This window comes from Convolutriloba macropyga, chromosome 15, assembly GCF_964194025.1.
Source record: "Convolutriloba macropyga chromosome 15, txConMacr16.3, whole genome shotgun sequence".
Lineage (NCBI taxonomy): Eukaryota > Metazoa > Xenacoelomorpha > Acoela > Convolutidae > Convolutriloba > Convolutriloba macropyga.
In genome coordinates, this window is record NC_134482.1 from 39,033,527 (window position 1) to 39,057,526 (window position 24,000).

The following is a 24,000-nucleotide window of genomic DNA, read 5'->3' on the forward strand; positions in this document are numbered from 1 at the left end:
TGAATGGTTTGAGCTGTAATGGTTCCGGACCAGAGTAGATCTACTCTTATGCAGCTTTAAACTAGGAATTTAAGATATTTAAGCAAAAGAGAAAAGTAAGTCTAACTTTTTCCCATTTTAATGATAAGAAAGGAGATGTGTCTTAGCTTTGACTCTTTTCATTCATATTTCTCGAAATTCAAGATGTTTCTTCTTTTTTGAAACTAAATGATTTTTTTTTGTAGTTCCATTTTTAAGCATTTCTTTCGTGGCAGCAAAAAAAAGTATAGTACAAGACAACCAATTCTTTATTTATATCAACTAATTTTGAAACTTTTGAGTTATTTATTACTTTTGAATCAACTTTTATTTACTTCAAAATGCTTCTGAGAATAAATGTTTTTTTTCTATCTTGATAAAACTCTTCCTAAGTGTCTTACAAAAAAATCAGTGAACGGGTTTTTGATTCTCGAAGTGATCGTCATTATTTAATTTTCTGTTGTATATAAGTAATTGTTGAGTCCGGAAAAGTTTTCCATTGATTTAGCACTTGCAATCTGCAGCTTAACAGGTTCGAGTTTATTGTTTTCTTTCATCGTTCACCTGTGTTTGCAAAATTTTTAAAACCAGATAATCAAGACAACTCTATGGCTACACTATCCGAGAAAAACGTTTTAGAATTAGTTTTAGCCATTAAATCTTGGAAAAACTAGATGTTCAAAAGTCAATAAATATGAAGCTCTCTGAAAATATAATTGTTAGACCTATCTTCTTTTCTCAAAAAACATTTTTTTGCATGTTTGGTTTAATGGGAATAATCCAAGGAAATTTTTTTAAGGGGGCCATATAATCGAAGAAACGGATATGTTCCCAAGATTTCCTCTCCAAGCATTTTTGTGCCCTGGGTTGATGTATAACAAAATATGTCTCCAATTGTCGTGTAATGACAAAAACAGTTTTGAGTGAACAATTTTTTCAACTCCATTGCCATCAGAAAATAAAGCGATGAGAAATTATATGCGGGAACATGTTAAACTCCCTTATTTACCGACAATTTTTGGGCAAACTTCCAGACCGCACGTTGAGTTTGAACTAATTATATAGCAACGGTTGATCAAATCTTGAAGCCTAAAAGTTTAAAATAAATTTTTAAAAATTGTTTTTATTTTTCATGGCGCATGACGGGCTGGATCACTATGTGTTAGTGTCACGGAGCCTATTTTTCTTCTTTATGTCACGCAATGATTCCTTCATGAAGCAACAAAATGCAAAAACGGTTCATTTGACCATTTGATTAAGAATTTTCTAACCCTCCGTTATCTAATTGATTTAAGAAGTGGTAAAAAAACATATGAAGCTTTGTTTTACTGTTCACTGCTATAAAAGCTAGTTTTTTAAAAAAGAAACTGTTCTAAGCTAATTTAATGTGTCTCTAATAACTCAGCATATAACAATCTTTCTTGTCTTACTATAAAATCTTGGAACGATTCTCAAGTCGTGATCAGTATTTCTCCACTGAAATACACGCCTTGATTTCACAAATCAAACTGGTCACGTCTTATCGCAAGTCTTAAAACGTGTGAAAACATGTCAACATTTGCATGGAGCTTATTTTTGTATGACACAATGATTACTTCATGAAGTAAAAATAAGCAAAGTGGTTCACTTGACCATTTGATTAAAAATTTTCAAACCCTCCGAAATCTAATCCAGTTAAATTTGATAAATAAACATGTAGAAGTTTTGTTTTACCGTTCACTTCTATAAAAAAACATGATTTTTTAAAACAGTCTTAAGCTAATTTAATGTGTTGCTAAGAACTCAGCAAATAACAGCCTTTTTTTTCTCTTTCTATAAAATTTTGGAACGATTTTCAAGTCGTGATTAGTACTTCTCCACTGAAATACCCGCCTTGAATTGACAAATCAGTATTGATCATGTCCTATTTCAGGTCTTAAGACCTGTGAACACATGCCAAGACTTGGCAAGTCTTGAGTCAAATCATGGCCAATACTTGGCAAGTCTTGAGTCAAGTCTCGGCCACGACCTGAAAAGTCTTGATTTTTGCACAGTTAATAGTGAAAGTAGAATTTTATAAAGGAATTTTTAATAATTCATTCATTTCAAAATAATCAAAAGTTGGTAACTTTTTAGGATAATTTCGTTAATTTGAAGAAATTATTTCTGAATTGAGCTTGTACCAACTGCAAATGTCCCATTTATTCACCCCAAAATAAAATTGTTTTCAATGTGCAGAAAAAAGTGGCCATGACTGGTATCTTTGGGCGATACGAAAATTGTTTTCATATTCTATCTTGTGAACTTTTGGCAGTGCTCGCGTTGTCTTGTGCTTCTTTTTTCCTTTTAGAGAGTTTTTAGGCAAGTCTTTGTACGTGGCGGCTTTCATCTTTCGTTAAGAAATGAAAGCAAGTCAACAAAAAAACTGTGCTCAATACTTGACCCAAGACTTGCCCAGTTTTGGCCAAGACTTGACTCAAGATTTCACAAGACTTAGAACTTGATTTAATACGTGCCAAGTCTAAAAATTGACATGATCAGAGCTCTGATACAGTACTGATCCAACACTTGCAATTTCAATGTATCAGTACTAATTAAGACTTGACCTTCAGTCCAGGTTTTTATATTCGTTTGTAGATTTGTGACAGTAACTGTTTTTTTATAATTTGAAGAATCTGAAATTTATTTTTTCTGAAGTTAAATATAGTATAAAATAAATCCCCTCATTCTAACTGGCAATTAGCGATTTTCAGAACCGTAAAAACTACTTCGAGAAACTTCTGATGCAAACTTGAGAATAGCTTGACAGGAATACATTTTAATCTCAACTTATTCTCACTCCATTATTTGAATGAGTGAATTTCACAAAACTCAAGTTGCAATTTTGACGGAACAGTTAGATACTTAGCACGCTAATTAGTCAGTCTAAATTTAGCTCCAAGTTTTTAAATCTTCAATAATGACGTCGAAATTTTCAAAGTAAATAAATGTTTGAAGTCGTAAATATAATTTTGTTGCGTATTTTGCGCATTTATTTTTTTTTCTTAATCTATTAATAGCAAGGCTTTTGAAAAATCTGAAGTATGTGACTTAAAATTGTGATATCATCTATTTAATTTTTTCCCCACAGGAAACAAAAGCCGGGCGCGTTTTTTGTTCATGATTATAAATGCAAAATTTTGATTATAAAATGCTGGAATTTACCACACGCGAATAAACTACTGGCCTTCTATTGAAAAAATCTCGAAAACGTCAATCAACTGGTCCGAAACAATTAAATTCCTCAAATCGACAGAAAAGTTTATTCTTCGGTTCGGAGTTCAATTTGAAATGGGTACTCGAACGTCTTTTTTTACACAATTGTTTTTATTATTTTATCTCTGTTGAACTGCAAACATTTTATGAATAATAGTTGAACGTGATAGCTTCACTTTTTGCCGTCTAATTCAAATATGTTTCTTTCGTTAAATAGAAAGGCTTGCATCCATAAATAAGTCTGAAATTTCATACCTCACATTTATTCATCTTTTGATTAAAGGTGTAAAATATTTCCTAAGTGTGCTTACTAGCGTATTTCCCAATTTGGGGCGGTGTAGATAACACGCAAAGATAAAAAACAACAATCCAAAATCGCAGATGGTCAATTTATTATTTATTTTTTACCTCTCATTTCTTTCTATTTTACCTGTGGCGTTAAAGATGAAATTTTGTTTGCTAACAAGAAAGTTCATTGCTCTAAAACAACTTTAATCCGCTTTATAACTTTTCAGCTCTATAAAAGTTTTATTTGCCGTTTCTTGATAGTCGGTATTGTATACTACAAACGATAAAAAGTTTTATAGGTGCTATTGTATTGGTTATTTTAATCAAAGCCGTTTACATAACATGAAATAGTCTGCAAAGCGTGTTCGCAATTGATTATTTTCAATCTATGGTTTTTTGACGCAACTGAAAAAGTTAGAGTTATAACAAGTAACGCCAGAAATATTTTTGAGAGAGCTATGTTTATTTTAGCTGGCTATTAGCATCAAATTGTGGTTTGTTCCTATTTGCTCGAATTCGATTATTATGTTGAAATTTTAATATCAGTTTATCATATATCAAGATAGTTGTCACCATTTTCATATCAATGTTACGTTTATTTTGATATTCTCACAAGCTAGTTTTTTTCCATCTTTATATTTTGTTACTGAACAATTTACTCCAAAGGATCTAATATACTGTGTTGGTAGCCTATTATGCAAATTTAATCATCTTCTTATATTTTATATCATTTTTAAGTAACGTTAAAAATACCCATTTGGTTGCTTTGTTGCATTTTTGCAGAAATTGCCGAAATCAGCGAAAATGTAAATATCACCGACTAAATTGCCGTTGCTTCAACGCTAATTTTGTCAGGTCGTTTTTTGCGCAATCTAGCGACTATAGCAATGTAAACATTGGCAACTATTCCCCCCAAAGCAAAGAATAATTTAAGGACTAATACCAATGATCGAAATATTAGAGTCAATTACACCTGTCGATTGTACACACACACACACACACACACACACACACACACACACACACACACACACACACACACACACACACTGTAAAATGCAAAATCTTCCGACCTTTATATCGAAATTTGTCGGATTTATTTGCTCTCGCTTACTTTCCTGATCTTAATACATGAGTGTGCAAAACAACGATTTTGCCGAATATATACATGCTTGAGCGAAAAAGGCTTTCTGTCATGTAATTACGTAATATTGTTTGCTCAAAGCAGCCCGCGTTACAGAAATTTTTGCATATAGTTCTAATAAAGCAATCCAAATGTTTCAAATCTATTATTCTGAAATTAAACCTTAAGCAGTATCTCTTTGTGTCTTTTTATAATCACAGGGACTAAATTGGATCCTGTTTGGTCTCTAAGTGTACAAACCTCTGAAGCGCCTGAGATAAAATAACAGGGTGAAGGGCAGTTTTTTTTTCAACTTAGGTGCTCCCCTCCCCCTCCCAAAAAATCTCCCAGTCTTTGGTTATCTACTCCCCCTCCTCCCCCTATCTTATTCTTAAGCTAGCGTCACAGCGTCAAAACTGGATAATACCGCAGTCAACTGCTCGCCAGTCGTTTAAGAGCAATTCGGCCGAAGTTAGTTGATTATGATTGTACGTAATCAGTCGAATGGTTCTACTTCGTAAACAAAATCGAGATCCAGTAATATAGATAGATTATTTAGAAGAAGTATAGATTTTTTAATTAAACATATTTCTAACCTCGGCAGGAGATTTAAAAAAGATGTTGATATTTTCGAGAAATCAACAAAAATTGTATTTTTAAACCATTTTCTCAACAGTTTCCATTTTCTATTTTTGTTATCCAGCTACTTCAAAATCATTGTTTAGTGTCTTATTGTTTCAATAAGCATGTGCTGATGTTACAAATTTCTTTGGTAGCTTACAATTCCATTGTACTGAATATCAACTAATTGTTTGTCTGGTTGATGTTTTGTAGCCATAAATTACAATAAAATTTTTTTGAACATCTTTTTAGATACTTTGTAAAAAAAAATATTCTGTTGGCTAATTTGGTGTTTTCCTCACGTTTTATAACGATTTAAAGGAGTACAATTCAAGTGTCGAAGTCAATGTCCAGCTGTGTGGAAAACTAGTTTGTGTATTAATTTGACCAAAATTGGCTGTTTTGATGCCGCGCTGTTTATTATACTTTTATCCAATTTTTCTTATTTTTCCATAAGTAACTGCTTAAACTCCAATTTTTATTCCACCACAAAACTACTTTGATCAATAATTCCTCCTTCGGTTTTAGAGCCGTTTTGTGCCATCCGGTTTTAATATTTAATGCTGGCTCGGTTTTTTCAGCTTGCTGTGAAACCTCTTTTTATAAATTTTCAATTTCCAACATTATTATCTTCATTTTTGAGCTCCGTTATGTTTTCATTCAATCATATATTGGCGACAATTATGTTTGTTAGCGTTCTTGTTGACATATTATTTTAGATAAAAAGTTTGTTTACGTTTTAGTCTAAGCAAACTTCAAACGAAACGCCCCAGCCCCCGTCTGGGTCAACTTCGGGCGCCACTTCGGGTATGAAAAATCTATTCAGAGCTGCAACTGGCCGAACTTCGTCTAGTGGTGCGACTGGCCGAAAACAATTGCAGTCTAATAATGCTAATGGAGGTCAGGATGTTTTGACTGCCGGATGTAAAGATACGTCGGCCAATGGAGCTCAAGGTCAAGGCAACGTTGATGCGAGTGTTTATGATGTAAGTGTCTTGAAACCGATTCATTTTAGGGGGAAGATAGGGAGGGGAGGGTGAGGCATTGTTATTACAGCATTGACATCATTGCTTATTATGTAAGTGTCTTCAAAGAGAACTATTTGAGGGGGCGGGGTTGGAGTATTGATAGATAGCCAAATGTGTTTGAATTGTTTTTTTGTCTCTGAGATCTATTTATAAAATCGACATCAAGTGAAAATTTTGGTTATCGAACTCATTTTTATCAGTCAATCAAAAACTTAACTGAAAAGCGCGACTGAAAATATTTTTAAAGCGCGTCTAAATCTGTTTAAAACTTCAACTAATTTTGTTTCTTTTTTCATCTTATTTATCTTATATAATTATATTTATCCCCTATGTCATATATAGTAGAAAATCAGCGGAAATTCAGGTAATGGTTATTTAGACTTGTAACATAGGGTTCACTAAGATATCGGATTCACTAAGAACTATATATCCTGTAATATCGGGTTCACTAAGAACTATATTATCGAATGCCATTTTTCGGATGCCAAAAAACTGACATAAAAAAATGCTTTCAAAAAATAGTATATGACAAAATCAGCAACAACCACTCGATTTTTGTGACCATCTAATTTCAAACATTATACAGATCTAAATCTAAGATGTTTATTAGTTATATAATGTCATATATATGATGTCATACCAATGTCACGATTTTTTTCTGTCGCACTGTTGTATAAAGACCAGGCAATCATATGTGATTTTGTACTTTAGATCAATTAAAGTTTTTTGTTTTATGATGAATTCGTTTTTATGGAAGAACGACAGTCGAGACCAGAATGCTATCTTGTAAGATCTTGTAGGAAACTTGTTAAAACTTATCTTGCAAGATTTTCTTTCAAATGGAATGTTATGTTGCAGGACTGTTGCCATGTGGCTCCGGTCGAGTTCTGCTCTAATAATTTTTAGATATGTTGTATCATTTACTGTTGAAAAATTGCAAAATTTTTTACACTCTTCGTGACCATCTCTTGGGACCACCTAAATCAAAAGAACAGAATTTCATGAGAAAATAAATTGACTCAACGACCCAATTCGATTCGGTTAATGTTTGCTGGACTAAATTTCGCTCCCTTAATTGTATTCCATGGCCAAAATTTATTTTTGGAGCACAATTTATCAAAATTTTATGAACTTTAATAATTTTACTTATTTCGAACCATATTAAACAACAAAACTTCAAATCATAATATGAGACTTCAATTAATTAGAGTTTTTTTCTAATGCTGTCGGACGAAGATTGCAGCAATTATTGTTGGCCTTTGAGTAACAACATGGTTGTAGCCTAGTGCTTAAAATGTCTGAGTGCTGTCCTGGAGGTCAAGAGTTCGAATGCCGATCAGATACAGGTTTCGGGCCAAAAAATTTTCTAAGCTACACCCCTAAATTAAATTTCTTGCATACTGTCGTTCGAGAGCAATTCATCTGTGTTTCACTATACAGAATTCTCTCCTTATTGGTTGTTGCTTTAAGTATCTTTATCATTCAAAAAGTTAGTGGAATTCTTTAAAGATGACGTAGAATGATCAGGCCCAAACTTGTAATAGATAATGATGATTTGCAAAGAGAGATCTCGCAAGAAAAAGTTTAAATTGGGAGATATTGGAATAAACCTGTGTAAGACGACTCATCGTCTTGCAAATTTCTGCCAAAATTTTTCAAGATCTTCTAGAATACGCTTCTCGATTGAGGAAAAAAGTTGTTTATGAGGCAGTTGTGACTCCTTGAAAACTGTATTTGATCCATAGTGTTTTTTAAACTTACTCCTAACAATTGGTGTGGGGCTATCATTTGTAAATCATATCTAATTATAGTCTCACAACGTGAATGCCACGAAATGGGAAAAAAACTTGTGATGCAATCGATGCAACATGTGATATTCTTTGCAACATGTGATGAGAAGAAAGTAATCCAAAAATGTGTGCGTTTACAAGTTATGAACAAATTGTGTATACAAAACTAAACTTCAGAAAAAAACACAAAAGTGCCCACTGAGAAAAAATCTCTGAGCAATAAAAGTGTTTGTCATAGGATTTTGCCCTTTTTGTTCCAAAACCGTTCTTCGAAGTTTAAAAAGTAGAAAACTCTGATAAACCTTGGCTAGAATAGAATAATTTCACTTTCGATGTCAAAACTTAAGTCCACTCTTCGAATATATAGTATGGAAAAAAGTTCTTGATTTACTATTAAGCATTCAAGGCTATTTAAAAATCTTTAATTTTCTCCAAGCGAAAATCGAACATAAGTTTTTTTTTTGTAAGCATGATTGATAGTTTAAAAAATCTGTATATAGGCAAGCTTCAATATTTTTTAAAAAATCTTCTTCGCAATTAATCAATTTGTTTTGTGTGAAGTTATCAAAAAGGAGTTTTATGAGAAGGTAAATGCTGAACATGCGGATTAAACAGATCACGAAATCTGGTGTTATTTTTTGGAGGGCAGAGAAAATTTAATTTGTGGTGCGTTTTTTGGGATGATTTATTGTTGAAATCAGTTAAGTCTGTATTGGTTATGTGACTTTGATTAAGTCTCTAAAAAATCCAAGAAGCGGGATGAGGTTATAAATTCAAGCCTTATTTTCGAATCGTTTTTTTTTTTCATCTCATTGTTTAATTTACTGTACGGCAAATTTGCATGGCCTTCACCCGGCTTATTTTTACCCATGCTCTTGAAAACACCAGTTTTGTTCATCCTGAAAAGAAAGGTTTTTGTTTCTTAAAGTTTTAGTGAAGAACAACAAACGGAGGACACCTAAAACTATGAGCCACTTACAGGGTTAATTGTTCATCAAATTTTGTCTTCGAAACCCTCAAGTTGTTTGCAAATCTTAAAATGCCAGACCTCTGCAGTGCCAGATTTTAGGTTTTCAGATCCAGAATGCATTATTGCCATTTTCAAAACTCTGCAATGTGCGTGTTTCAATGAAAACTATCTTACTCTAATACCACTCCCATTTTCTGACTAATATCTCGAACCCAAAATAAGGTTCTCGGCGAGTGACGGGGTCACGTACGAAACATGTACTAAAATTTGAGGGTGACATAAAAAAGGTTATTTGGCTGATATTCGTTTTTATGACACGGCATCTGCAACGATGAACCGGTTATTAAACTTTTTCAAAACGATATAACCCAAATCGATTAATGACTGCATTTGACCGTTATCATTAATCATCCGATAAGTTTAGCGCTTTTTATCTCTATTCCATACCAATTACAGCTTATCCTCAAAGATTTCAACAACCCCAAACAAAAACTACCTTCCCTTAAAATCGGAGCTATATAACCGCCACAACCTCTACCAAAAATACCCAATTCTCGACTATTCAACGCGGAAAGCAGAAAGAGGAGGAAAAAGAGAGAGGGGTTAAAGCCCCCAACCAAATTGAATGTAAAAAGATTACCACCAACCCACCCCCCCCCCTTCCCTCACGCTGTTCGGTTAGTTTAGATCGATATACATTAGCGGTGGATTAGGGCGTGAACCTATGGAAGATAGTCACCGCCTTTATTCCATAGCCACTGGCTAATCCTCTATTAGCCCTCTGGGCATTTTAAGGTCCAATTTTACCCAATTTAAATCTGGGCTCCGACCGCCGATAATTTCTGGATAAAGGCTCCCCGCCAAAATTTTTCTTATTTAACTCATGTTAAGCAAACATAAATCACTTTTGGTTAAATTCTGAAATTTTTGTGATAGAAAACATTTTGATGACATAATTATTGGTACCAAAAATTTTTCTGACAAAATGAGAAATGTTAGAAAAATTCAAAAGTAATTTTTTTGTCAAAAATATCTGACAATTTTGTGACATTTCGTGTTCATAGATTTTATTAAAGCGATTTTTGGCACCCCGCTAATACGATTTCTGTGAAATAACCTCGAGAAATTTTTTGCTCTTTCTTTATCTTTTTGTTTCAATTTTCGCCGCAAGGAACGTCTGCAAAAATCAATGGGAACACAGCTTTGAGCATGTCTAGCTCTTCTTGACAAAAGGCGAAATAAAAGTGTCTAATTTTCAAAAATTCGGCAAATGACAAGTTTTATCTGTGAATTGTTATATTCGCTTGTTTCTCTGTGAACTTCAAAATTTCAAAGTAAGTTTCAGCTGTTTTGTTTTGCTTTCTATTTTTGTACCGAAAAAAAACTTATGTTTGCAAGCCAAAAATTGAGTCGCTTTTTCTAACTCTGTCATAATTAGCAAACATCACATGTTTTTTATGCCAAATTTTTCTTAAAAATGCTTGATTTTTCTTTGTTGGTAATTTGGTAATTTTTTGACTTGGACGACAATTTTTGCTGTAAATTATAACTAATCATTTTGTATCTAAACATATCTCAACGAACTAGTCCATTTTTGGCTGAAGAATTAAATACTAATCAGGAAAATTAAATATTTAATATAAGTAAATAAATCTTTTGTCGGATTCATCTTTTTCGCTAAATCACTCAATGAAATTTATTATTCAACTCGCCTCCTAAAATTGCCATAGAGCTGTCGATTTTTCTTTGCAACGCAACACGACTGCTTTCAGCTTTCACTTCAAAAATCGGTCAAACGAGTGTTATGTAAATTTATAGATTACCGTAACCTTCATTTCAAAGAATCAAGATTGACTTTCAAGTTACCTGGGTGTAAAAAACTACCCTCTCTCTTTCTGTTATGGCCTGTACGTTACACAGTGCAAGCTAGCAATGTTCTAGCCCGTGTATATGAGAGTTGGGTGGGGGGAGGAGGGTGGGGGGGGGGGGGGGTAGAAATGTGGCCTCAATTCTTAATTCTTCCGCTTTTTGAACCAAACGGCTGCAGCTGACTTCAAAAAATGCTGAATATAGAAACAAAGTATTGATTGATGCTTTTTGCTAATTTTGTTTAAATTATGTCTAATATGCCTGAAAACACAATGCTCTTTTTAGTATGCGCATAAATTCAATTGCGCTTTTATTTGATAGATTAAAGTTTAAATACGATTGAATTTTGATCTGGTATTTTATTGTTTTATGGACAAATCTATGAATGGTCTGAAAAACTAAAAGGTAAACAAAATTGTTTGAAAGAAAAGCAGCAAATGATCGAACCGTTGTTATTTATTTCTGCTATTGAGAAAACAAAAACAAAACTGTTCTGGACTGGAAAATAAAACTTGGAATATTTCTGGCACAGCTATTTATATAGGTTTGTATATGTTCAATTGAGCTCAAACAAAATTTGAATCAAATAATATATTTAGGTTTTTATTTTATAAAAAGTTTTGCTGAAAACATTGCTACGTTTTGATTTTCCGATTGAATGGCTTTTCGAATTTTTTTTTGAGTTTTTATTTTCAGTTTGGAGTAAAGTTCCAATAACTCGAATATTTACGCAACAGAAATGAAATGCGTGTGCTAACGAGCATCAACTTCTCAAGCAGGTATCACAAAAGAAAATATAACCGAGGACAACAAGTTTTTTTCGAAAAGTTGATTTTAAAAAATCCATCCAAAACGCTGGACAATTTTATGCATAGCTTTTCATGGACAATCAATTTGCTTCCAATATGCATGCAGCTCTATCAACTTGATAACAAATTTTTGTTAGGTTCATGCGAAAATTATAATAAACTGACCGAAAAAGATCCACACAACTTTTCAAGAATTCAGTTAGATGCGTGTAGAAACTTTTGTATAATCATGACGAAAGAGATTTTTTTAGCATTTTAAAAAATCGGCAATTTAAAAAATGCTACCAATTAATATATTTCAAATCATTAATTTAAAGCAACTAAGTAAAGAGGTTTTGTGAGCATTCGACGATTAAAGAGCATGGTTTTTTTTGAAAAATCATTTAACCAAACCAGTGCTGCTGACTTAAAAAAAATGCCGAAATTAGACACAAAGTATTGAGTGCTGCTCTTTTCTAATTCTGTTAAAGTTATATTCAATTAGCCTGAAAACATAATGCTTTTTTTATTATTACATTTATTATATACATTCAATTGCGTTTTATTTGATCAGAGGAAGTTCAAATATGATTGAATTTTGAACTGATATTCTATTTTCAATGAACAAATCTAAGCTTGATCTGAAGAATATCAAGCTAAACGGAATTGCTTTTAAAAACCAGCAACTATCGAAACGTTCTTATTTATTTCTGCTGTTGTGTTTGGCTATGTTCAGCTGAGCTCATACAAAAATTGAATCAAAAAGTTTTATTCGGTAGTTAATTTTTAGGAGATTTGCAGATAAAAATTGTACGATTTGATCATTCGATTGACTGACTATTCGAAATACATCTCATTATTTATATCTCCTATTTTGAGAACTCAGAACTCAGTTTTGACAAAAAAGAACTGCGTGTGTTATCTAATAGCAACTTCGCAAGCAGGTATCGCAAAATAAAATGTAATCAAGGAAAAGAATCTTATCTTTCGCAAAGTCTATTTGAAAATGCATACAAAATGCTAGAAAACATCATGTCTAGCGTTTAATGGACCATTGATTTGTTTCCAAAAATGCCTCCAACTATATCAACTTGATTTAAAAATCCTAATAAAGTCATGCAAAAATCATTTTAAAAACTGAATGAAAAAATTCTTTTAATCAGATGCGTGTAGCATTTTTTTATAGTGATGACCAATGTGATTTCTGTTCAGCGATTAAAAAAATCAAATTGCAAATGGACTCTTTTCAGCTATTAATGTCTTTCATTCAAACCATTGTTTTAAAGCAACTAAGGAAAGCGGTTTTGTGAGCATTCGACGACTGAAGAATAATAATTGAAACAATCTCCTTTGGCCCTGAAAAGTTATTTGGGCTCCTTGAAGATTTAGAAAAAATCCGGAAATTGAATATGTTTTATGTAATTGGTACCCATGTTGTTATTGTTGCGGATATACGTACTTAACAAAATACGGTTTTATAATTTTTCTAGGAAACAATTCACCCTACGAACTTTGAAATTGCAGTCCGCAATTTTTTAACAGTATCTAAATGGCAAATTTCAATAAATTTGTATTACAACCAACAAAACTGTTTTTCTATTGATGTGGTGATGTTTTTCGTGATTGCAATTTTGCCGCTCTTGTCTTTCATCTGTATATCAAAACAATAAAAAAAAGTTTGATTTGTCCCCCATTTGAACTGCGCTCTGAACCGTTTTAGCTTCTTTTGCTTCTATTTCATTCATTTAAAAAACTATATTCACAAAGATTTTTCAGCAATCAATTTCCCAATGACGTTGAGAAATATTTTTTTACAATTCAAAGAATTTGAATTGTATTGGGGTGCTGTCTTTTTTTAAGATCTGCTCACACATTTTCATGATTTTTGAAGTCAAACTGGAGTAGAGATTTTGGTCACAACTAAACAGGAAGTGGAGCGAAAAAGCGAGTGGTTTTTGCGGCGTGAATTTTTTGCTGTTATTTTTAAAGTAGAGTGAGAAAACGGTGTTTGATCAAAAAATCGCTTTCTCGCTAGTGGTTTTTCGTTCACATGCGGCAATTTCACTTTAGTTTTCACTGTTTTTTCGATTTATTGGATCGGATTTTTTTTGTAAATTAAATTTGCAATCTATTCATAGTTCATCCTACGCCTAGGTTTTTTGTTCGAACCACTTTTTTTTCTCGTTAGTGGTTTTTTGTTCACATGCGGCATTTTGACATTGATTTTGTTTTTTTTTAATTTATTGACCTTTTTTTCAGAAATGGTTCTCCCAATTCACTCATAGTCCTTTTAATGTCAAATTTGTTGTATAGTCAATGAAAATTCTTTGAATTGCACGTCAGCAATTGTCCTGCTATGTTGTTTTGTTTGTTAAAAAAAAGTCTTCGGAGAACCAGTGTTCAATTTACAAGAACTTTTGTAAAAAAAAATTTTCGATAAAAATAGATTTTTGAGTTTTTAAAAATTGGTAAAATGGTTCAAATATGTATTGAAAGCCCAACCAGAAGCACCCAATGGCAGATTTTCAATGAGCAGTTTTGATGCTTCTATAGTATTAATAAGTTTAAACATGCTTCATTATTTATGAATCTTTATAAGGATAACATCTATCATGTATAAGGATCTGTCTCATCACAAAAGAGTTGTGTCGTCAAAAAGTGAATGAAAAGCTAATATACCTCTTTAATTAACGTTAGTCTTCATTCGTTTTTTTTTCAATTTTGGTTGTCCTTCAAATTCACAGTTCAATTTCATTGGGAAAATAATAATACTTTTCCTGTCGAATAACGATTGAAAAAATTAGTCTAGCCAATTGTACGCCTTTTTAATCTAATTTGTTGTTTTCCTTGTCATTTTTGCTCTAGAACATTTTCGCTTGGTTGAGCTGTTTGGCGCTTTGAGAAATTTGTACGCTTGACTTCTTAATATTGCGATGCGACTTAAACATTGCGACAATTTAAGCCGCTAAGTTACTTTTTTTTATGATAGTTTGCTAATAGAAGTCTAGTCATAAAATGCGCCCAAATGATCTCATATTTTTACTCTAAATCTTAGTGAGCGTCGATACGAGCTCGAAGGCTACACCCCCGCTCCTGTTAAAGCAGTCTTAAATAGAATTGAACCCTGTCGTTCGAGGATAGTTTGTCCGAATTGAGTTTGTTTTTAATTCAGAGTCAGATAATACTACAGCTGTCGATATTATGACCTTGTACAAAAAATTATTCTATAAATATATCTTTGTGGCTCATTTTAGGCAGCTAAAACAGCCCGCAGTCGTTCACGTGGTGCTTCCCAACCCAAACAACCCGCATCACCGTCTCGCAAACGAGACATCAGCAGCGGGAACCCTTTAGAGCACGAAAACTCCCCGGCTGCAGACATGACCCAAGAACTTTCAGTCGAAATTGACGACGATGCCACGAAACCACCCCTGGGTGCTGTCGGAACATCATCATCGGCAGCACCCCCCGACGCAATGGTTCCCCCGGATGACCAGGGAATCGTGATAGACGATAACGGAGAATTGAGGGATACTTCAGAACTTGACATGTTGAAACGACATCAGAGACGGTCACACAAATCTAAAGGAAAAGTTCCCAGGAAATATAATTACGACCGCGGGATGTCAAGGCGGAGCAAGAGATTTGGTAAGAAAAACGGTTTTGTTTTAAAAATTTTGTCAAATTTGTTCTGACTTGTGCATAAAAAAACTGTTTCCTTTTGGTTTATAAACCAAAACTTTTTGTTCATTGGAAGAAAATGAAGCAGTTTTTTAACAAATTGGAGTACCTGTTAAGTGTACCTGTAAAGTGTACTTTTTTATTTTTTTAAAAAAATTTTTAAAATGTATTTTTTTGTATTTTCAGCCTTTTACAGCAAAGCCTAGATACTTTTTCAACTTGAAGTAACATTCAATATTCCGTCAATTTTTGCAACGTGAGACGGAAAAAGTTATTTATAATTTGGGGTGCTGGAATTATTCCTTGTTCCTCATTAATTCATACCAATTTTTCCATCCTCAATTTTTTCCCAAGACAGGCGGGAAAAGAAATGATTAAAACCCAAATTACATTTTCTCAGATGCGCCGGCTGAGTTCAAAATCAACCCGCTTACCAATTTATCCCGGTATAAATTACCTGGTTTCCAAGATTACCCCGCCCCTCGTACCATTTTTTCACGTTTTTAATGACATCCCCTGGCGGTGAAAAATGTCACCAATTTTTACCCATTTTTCCAACTTGCATTTATTATGAGCTTGCGTCTCGTAAACGCCCCTTTTTGCCCCAGGCTGTGATAAATTCTTCTTTTGATTTTTTTGCGTTCATGTACGTGACTCTGAATGAGTCACATGTGCTCAGTTTAGTCCCAATTTAAAATGATGCTAATATTTTATTTGAAACATTTCCACCATTTTTTTCTATTTTGTCTGTTTTTATTAATATATCCCCGACCTAAATTGATTTTAGAAGCAGTTCCAAAGTACCAGATAACAAAATAAGAAAAACCAAATTGAACACATGGTTTTGTAGTTTTTTTTTAAATTGGACGACATTATCATTTTTGCGATTATTTAAAAAGTTGTTACGATTTTTGCTATTTTTGGCAGAAGAATTACTCTTGTTTTTGAGTTTCTTACAATGAAATAAAAAATGTTTAATTTCATATGATAAGAGAAGACATAACAAATGGTACCATTTTTTGAAATTAAAACTGACCATGGAACGTTAATTGATTCGAACTTTTTTCCACACCCGAATTTTTGGTCAGAAGTTTCAATCTGGTCGAAGAATGATGCTGGCGTCATTTATTTACTTTGTTCAGACTCGCCGGCGGCGAAACAGGTGATTTGATTTGTAAACAAGAAAAACAACAAAATATTGATTCTATCCCTTCATATGATCCGCTTTCTTCACAGAAAGGGCCGTCGCTTGAAACTGTGTGAATTATTTAGAAGCTGATATTTTTTGTTTTGCCGCGTGAACAACTTTTGATTAAGTGGTGTCAATTTAAAAAGCGGTGTTTTGTTCACAACTTTCTTTGAAAATAAATGCTTTGATGTCGCAGCTTTTCCAAAAGTTGAGCTGCGGGGGAAATATCAGAAAGTAGCGTGCTATATAATAAGGAGGCTCGGTAATGTGCGCTTAGACATAGAATTCCCGCCCAGCTCAACCCCGTTTTTGACTTAATTGTCTACCAAATGAGGCAGAGATTTTCAAAAAAAAATCATATATTATTCAAAAATAATTGGTGTATCCATAAAAAAAAATTTAAGCTCTATCGAATATACAAACTAAATAATGCCTCATTAGAGCGCCAATGATACTGCCATTAAAGAGAGTAATAGAAAAGACAAACAAAAAAATTAAACAAAATCAATAAGACTTACTCACGACCAAAACTCAAAGTCCATCTAATTTTTTTAAAAATTAAATGAAAAAGTCAAAATAGCGTCAGATAAAAACTAAACATAACCAATAGACTTGCATTTCACCAAGAATGCTATAAGACCCGTTTTTATTGAGACAAATTTGAAATTTCACAGTTTGCAGAAAATATGAAAACGAAACAAGTATAAAGAAAAACGTGGATTCTGGATCTTTGACGTATTCTGGATCTTTAACACATTTACAACCACCTTTAAAAATCCATTGCTTGTGAATTTTCAAAAAAACGCTGTTGATAATTTTTATTAGCCGCACAACAAAAGCTGGGGCTATTTTGGGCCTTCTCTTGGTTTTTTACAATTCAAAGAATTTTGATTGTATTGGGGCGCATTTTTTTCAGATCTGTTCACACATTTTCAAGATTTTTGATGTCAATTTGGAGTAGTGCTTTTGATCACTCTGCAACAGGGAGTGGAGCAAAACGTGAGTGGTTTTGCGGCGCAAAACTTCTTTGCTCTAATTTCAAATAGAGTGAGAAAACGGTGTTTGATTAAAAATTCTTTTTCTCGCTAGTGGTTTTTTTGTTCACATGGGGCAATTTCACTTTGATTTTTACTGTTTTTTTTTTTCAAATTTTTGCATCGCATCTGATTTTTTTTGAGAAATGTCTTTCCCACCTCACTCATAATCTGTTCTATGTCTAGTTTTTATTTTATAGCTGTGATGCTGTAAGCTGAGCGAAGCTATATTGCAGTGCTCTTGGTTTTTTACAATTCAAAGAATTTGAATTGGATTGGGGCGCTGTCTTTTTTTTTAAGATCTGTTCACACATTTTCATGATTTTTGAAGTCAAATTGGAGTAGTGATTTTGGTCACGCCGAAACTGGAAATGTTGCGAAAAAGCGAGTGGTTTTGCGGCGTGAATCTTTTTCGCTCTAATTTTAAAGTAGAGTGAGAAAACGGTGTTTGAACAAAAATTCGGTTTCTCGGTAGTGGTTTTTTGTTCACATGCGGCAATTTCACTCTAATTTTTAATGTTTTTTCGATTTTTTTTGACCGGTTTTTTTTTCTAAATGGTTTTCCCAAACCATTCACAGCACATTCTAGACCTAGTTTCTTGTTTGAATTAAGTTTTCATTTCTCGCTAATGGTTTTTTTTGTTCACATGCGGCATTTTGACATTGATTTTCTGTTTTTTCTTATTCTTTTGATCTAATTTTTTTTTAAAAAATGGTTTTTTCAATTCACTCATAGTCCATTCTAGGTCTAGTTTTTCTGTTTAGTCAATGAAAATTCTATGAATTGTACGTCAGGACTTGTCCTGCTATGTTTTTTGTTTCGTCGTCTGACGCTCTTTTTTCATTTTACATTTGTTCACACAGCAATGCTGATAAAGTCAAATTTTCTGAATGACTTCTTCCTCTCACTAACGGCATTTGCGCGCGTGACGTCATTTCTCACTCGCTTTAGCAAAAGTTTTTAGGTTAGTTGCGTGATTAGATTTTAATCATACGTGACTTACCTCACTCAATAAAATGAATTTTGCTCTTTAAAACTTAAGTTTAAATTGAATTTGTTTAAGGTCAAAGGAACTCCTTTGGGCAATAAAGGGCCCTAATATGAGGCTTCTGTGGAATGAATTTTAACAAGCTTTATCCATTTATCGCTGAATGTTTTTTACCTAGTTTTTTGAGCGGCGTCAATTTTTTTTTCAATTTAGATCTTTATCTGTTTCTATCTCTATTATATGGCACGCAGGTCTGTTCTTTCGCAGCTATTTCGGCAATCTGCCGGCTATGTTTGTTTAGTCAATGAAAATTCTTTGAATTGTGCTTCAGGACTTGTCCTGCTATGTTTTTTCTTTTCGTCGTCGCGATTTTGGTTACGACCATATGACGTCACAACCACTTCCATTCTGCTTTTTGTTCATTCGTTAATGCAATTTTAACTGAAGTGCGTGCGTGACGTCATTTTTCGCTCTTTATGAAGCGAGTTTTTTTGTTCACTCGCGTGGTTAAATTTTTGGTCACAATTGACTTGCATCACTCTCAAAAATGTTTTTCTCACTTTGCAATTGACGTTTATTTACTTTAATTCGAAGAGTTAAGGTCAAATGGGTGTGTGTCACTCCTATTGAAGGGTACTCGAGAGCAACTAATAGAAGCGACAAAAACTTATACAGTTTTCAATCAAAATATAACATATAAGCCTTCAATGAAAAAACGCATTTTTTTGTCTGTCTTTTTTAATAGCCGTACAGCGATAGCTGGGGCTATTATTGGCCTTTTTTTGGTTTCTTTTATTTCGTCGTCACGATTTTTGTTACGACCATATGACGTTACAACCACTTCAAATCTGCTTTTTGTTCATTCGCTCATGCAATTTCAACTGAAGTGCGTGCGTGATGTCATTTTTAGCTCTTAGTGGAGCGAATTTTTTTGTTCTTTCGCGTGATTAAATTTTTAAAAAAAAATTTGATTAAAAAAAGACATCCCAAAAAGTTTGCAAAAAATTGCGGCACTTTTCGGCTATATTCTCATATTGCATTCAAAATAATTGATTATTTGCATTCAAGGCTGTTTAGATTATATTGCACCCAGGAAAAAAAAGTTTACCATATATGAAAATTACTCTAGGCTTAATGTGAACTGGCGCATTTTTTATTTATTTTTTCTTGGTGTTCATGCAAAAATTGTTGATGATTTTCTACATTTTATTGACAGGAAGCAACAGCTTGATCTCTCCAATTTTCACTGAGTCAGGTTTATTATTGATCTTTATCCTTCTTCAGATTTTTTGCAACGTATTTTTTAGAATTCAAATTTTAGTCTAATCACAATGAAAGGAGATTACTTCAGAGCTGTTTTTTGTGCTATACATTGACAGTTGATGGTGATTATTTACTCTTGAATGAATTTTCGAGCTAGTCTTGTGAATATGTGTGTGAGTGTGTCTATCTGATGTGTGTGTGTGTGTGTGTGTGTGTGTGTGTGTGTGTGTGTGTGTGTGTGTGTTTATGTGCGTATGTGTTATTAATTGCTCTTGAACGCAGTTCATAGCAATTATTGTAAACGTGTGTGTCTTTTTTTATGCAAATTTTTTGCTTGACAATTTTGCGCTTTTCTTCTAGAACATTCTTTGACTTCTCAAGTGACTTTTTCACAATTTCGTTCTCCATTTTTGAGTAATCTCTAGTGCTCCGAAGTTGCTAATATAAAATCGGTTGCAGCACAGGAAAAATAAGTGACTTGTAGCGCATTGGTTAGTGCGGTTGGCCATGGATCGAGCGGTCAGTGTTTTTAATCCCGGTGGGGTCAAAGTTTTTTTGCACCCATAAAGAACAATTAGTCTAGACTAAAGACCATGAATTAAATTGCCTCGCCTGTCGTTGAAGAGCAATTCTTCCGACATTTGTCGGTTTATGTTTGTGTGTGTATGTATGTGTGAGTGTGTGTGAGTGTGTTTTCATGCAAACTTCTTGAATCGCCGTTTTGCCGTTTTTTTCAGATACTGTTTCGCTTGAGTGATTTTTTTTGTACATAAATGCTTGAATGAAGAAGTTGAGCCCGTAGGCATTAAATCACTATGTGATTGCCTTTCAGCATTTAACGGCTCTGTTCGGCACCGAAGCTGCTGAAGAAGAAGTTCTTGTATAAAGAGCCATCCCCCCCCCCGTTCCCCCACCAAACCAGGGCACCTCTGCCATTTTGAGCAGTGCGGGTGGCCTCTCAACGTTTAAGCAAGCTACAGTCAGAGCCAACCCCGCGCTCGTCGTTCGAGAACAATTGGTCTGACGTTATTCGGTTTACGTTTTATCAAATTTTAAAGGTGTTTGCAACAACTTTGCACTACTTTTGGGGTACTTTTACTCTAATTTTACCTTTATTCTATAATATACCTTCACTAATTTTGCTATACTTTTTTCAATTTTTACCCTTTTTAGGAGCATCTCTGTCATCTCTGAGCACCCTCGACCACCACCACCATCACCACCACCATCACCACAAGACAACAACAGACAACAAGGGTGAAGGGGGAGGGGGGAGGGGTGCACCAGGGACATCCCACCATCATGACGTCACATCCTCTGTCAGACACCACCACTACCACCGCGGATCATCAGGTCAGTAAAACAACTAAAATTGATAAGAAAAACTTGTATCCCTTGTTTTAAATGAATTCTTCGGTCTTTTTTCCCATTATAGCCCCCATTATAATATGTTTAACCCATGAATGAGGGGGCTCTTATATGGCCACTAAGCTTGGGGGAGAGACCTTTTTCTTTTATCAAGAGCTACAATGGGTTATTTTGAACTCTAATTACTGAGTTAAAAAACTGAAAAAAAACTGAGGGGTTGTTTATTCAGTTCTTTTTGACGACAAAAAATCACTTTTGATGGCGAAAAATGTATCTTCAAAATCTTGAAAACCGACACGAAACTTTAAAAAACACTTTATTCAAAATTTTTATCGTATTAGTTTAATTTTCATCAAAATTTTGTAAGTTATTTGTAATTATCATTTTCCAAAAATATATTACAGGTCAAGCGGGTGGAGGTGGGGGTGGCTTATACACTCTGTACGACGGTGCCTATCTAACCAAGCCAGCCAAGGAGACATCGGGGGGTGGGGGTGGGGGGTGTGCCCCTCCAGACCAACAACAGATGTCCAAAAGGAGACACCGAGCCAATAAAACAGCTGCCAATTTAGAACAGGAGAATGAATACTCAACTGCCGATCATAGAGTAAGTATTAAATTATTTTTGGGTCTTCACCATTATGCCCCCCCCCCACACACACACACACACACACACACACACACACACAAAACACATACACACACACACGCGCACACATACACATACACATACACATACATACACACACACACACACACACACACACACACACACACACACACACACACACACACACACACACACCAGACACACACACTCACATACACACATCACACACACACAAACACACACACACACACACACACACACACATACACACACACACACCAGACACACACACACACTCACATACACACAACACACACATACACATACACAAACAGCCAGCTTAATTGTCAAATAAAGTATCCCCCCATAATGACATTGTGGGTTGTGAACAACTAAATCACAAAAACTGCCTTCAAATGAAAACTGAAAATGATTTATTACTTTGATTTATAACTGTGTTGAACTTGCATGCTTCCCATTGAGTTGAACGTAAAATTCTAAGAAAAATTCTGAAGAATAAGAACAGAGGCTGGATAAAAGCAAGAATTTAATTAATATACAACCTAATTAGAACTTTGACAATCTTACCATCACATAGACACCTGAGCTGCAGTCGTCAATCAAAATACAGTACGTCAAATTTTGATAATAATCACCCTGCACAGTCGATACTACCACATCACTATGCTAATTTTTAAAATTATGACGAATAAAGCTCCATTAGTATATTATAAAATTGAGCTTATCCTTTTTTCTAGGAAATTTTTACACTAACACTATAAACCAGAGTCATGAGTGGATCTAAAAAGCTTTGTTAGAAATTAATGAAAAGTTAGGTTATAAATTACTGTAACTAGTAATTTATAACTTTGTAATTTCTTACGTAAACTTGTACAAAAATACTCTATAATAGTTTTAACTGCTCGCAAACGAATTATGTTCCAAATATATTAGTACTGTGGTCTTTTTATGCAATTTTCTGCTTAATTGAATCTTTGTCTCACGCATTTCATTTTTCGTCCTCAAAAACGGGCTAAGCAGATAACGCTCGGGGGAATTGGTTTCTCTTAGAGCACTATGTATAGCCAGTCTCTAAGAAAGCGATTCTCCCAAACTGTTTTGAGGAGACAATTTTATGGTGTGAAGGGTGGTCCCACTCAATCACACTCACTCAATCACTCCCACTCTAATCCACTCCTCACCACCCATTACACACTATTGCCCCTACTAATAGCAACTAAAACATGACTTAAACTAGTTAGACAAAACGGTTTAGTTTGTGAAATATGATGACAAAACTTGTCATCATATTCCAAATTTTAAGTTTTATGAAAACGAGAGTTAAAGACTGTGCGCTACGGTGATAAAATTTGTCACCATCTTTCAAAATTGAGCATGTGAGCTTGTTATTGGTAAATCAAAATAATAGCATTGATTTTGCTAATGCGCCATTAATCCATCTTCAGAGCTAGCGGTAATTGCCGCCAAATTCGAAAAATGAATTTCAGATAATGGAACATTTGTTTTTATATTAGCTCTGGAAAATTTCACAAATCAACAATTTAGGAATGCTTATCATCATACTTTATAGACACGAACGTTCTGATCAGTCCCTACGTTTCCCGTATTTTCATCAAGACTTTCGTGTAATTTTGTACCGTTAAATGTCTATTTTATTTTTGTAATTGCTTGAATTTGTATATCAGATGGGCAAAAAACTCCCTATAATAACAGCAATCAAGACAGACAAAATCCTTCCACCTTAGGTGCTAACTGATATGTATGATATTTATTTCTGAAACAACATTGACCAAGTCGTATCTTTGAAAAGTGTTTCGGAAAGAAACTATTTATGCTGGAAAACTTTTCGCTGGAAAGATTTGGGGTTAGTTTTATATGGGGCAGAAATATGAAAAAGTTACTGATCACTTTTTTTACATAGGGATCTTTCAAAAATTGATAATTACTGGTCATTGATCATGCACGGGGATTTTTCAGAAAATTTTAATTACTGATTTTTCTCCAAATGATTTTTCGCCCAATTACGTTTTAGTCTATTCTCGTTTTTCTGACAGCTTTACAACTCTTACTTTTTCAGTTGGCTCTCAAAAACTAAAAAGTTATTGAAAAAGTTATT

General features: G+C 33.9%; 2 protein-coding genes across 7 annotated transcripts in view; both read left to right on the forward strand.

Moving 5' to 3' along the window:
- LOC142354058 (uncharacterized) overlaps nucleotides 1-24,000 on the forward strand; it is a 469,891-nt gene that overhangs the window by 248,097 nt on the left and 197,794 nt on the right. The window lies entirely within an intron of this gene.
- LOC142354424 (uncharacterized) overlaps nucleotides 1-24,000 on the forward strand; it is a 118,049-nt gene that overhangs the window by 86,830 nt on the left and 7,219 nt on the right. For all 6 annotated transcript variants that reach the window (XM_075406717.1, XM_075406718.1, XM_075406716.1 and 3 more), the window contains 3 exons: nucleotides 14,984-15,377; nucleotides 21,059-21,238; nucleotides 21,658-21,860. In XM_075406717.1, the coding sequence (XP_075262832.1) occupies nucleotides 14,984-15,377; nucleotides 21,059-21,238; nucleotides 21,658-21,860 (777 nt within the window). The remainder of the gene's footprint in view (nucleotides 1-14,983; nucleotides 15,378-21,058; nucleotides 21,239-21,657; nucleotides 21,861-24,000) is intronic.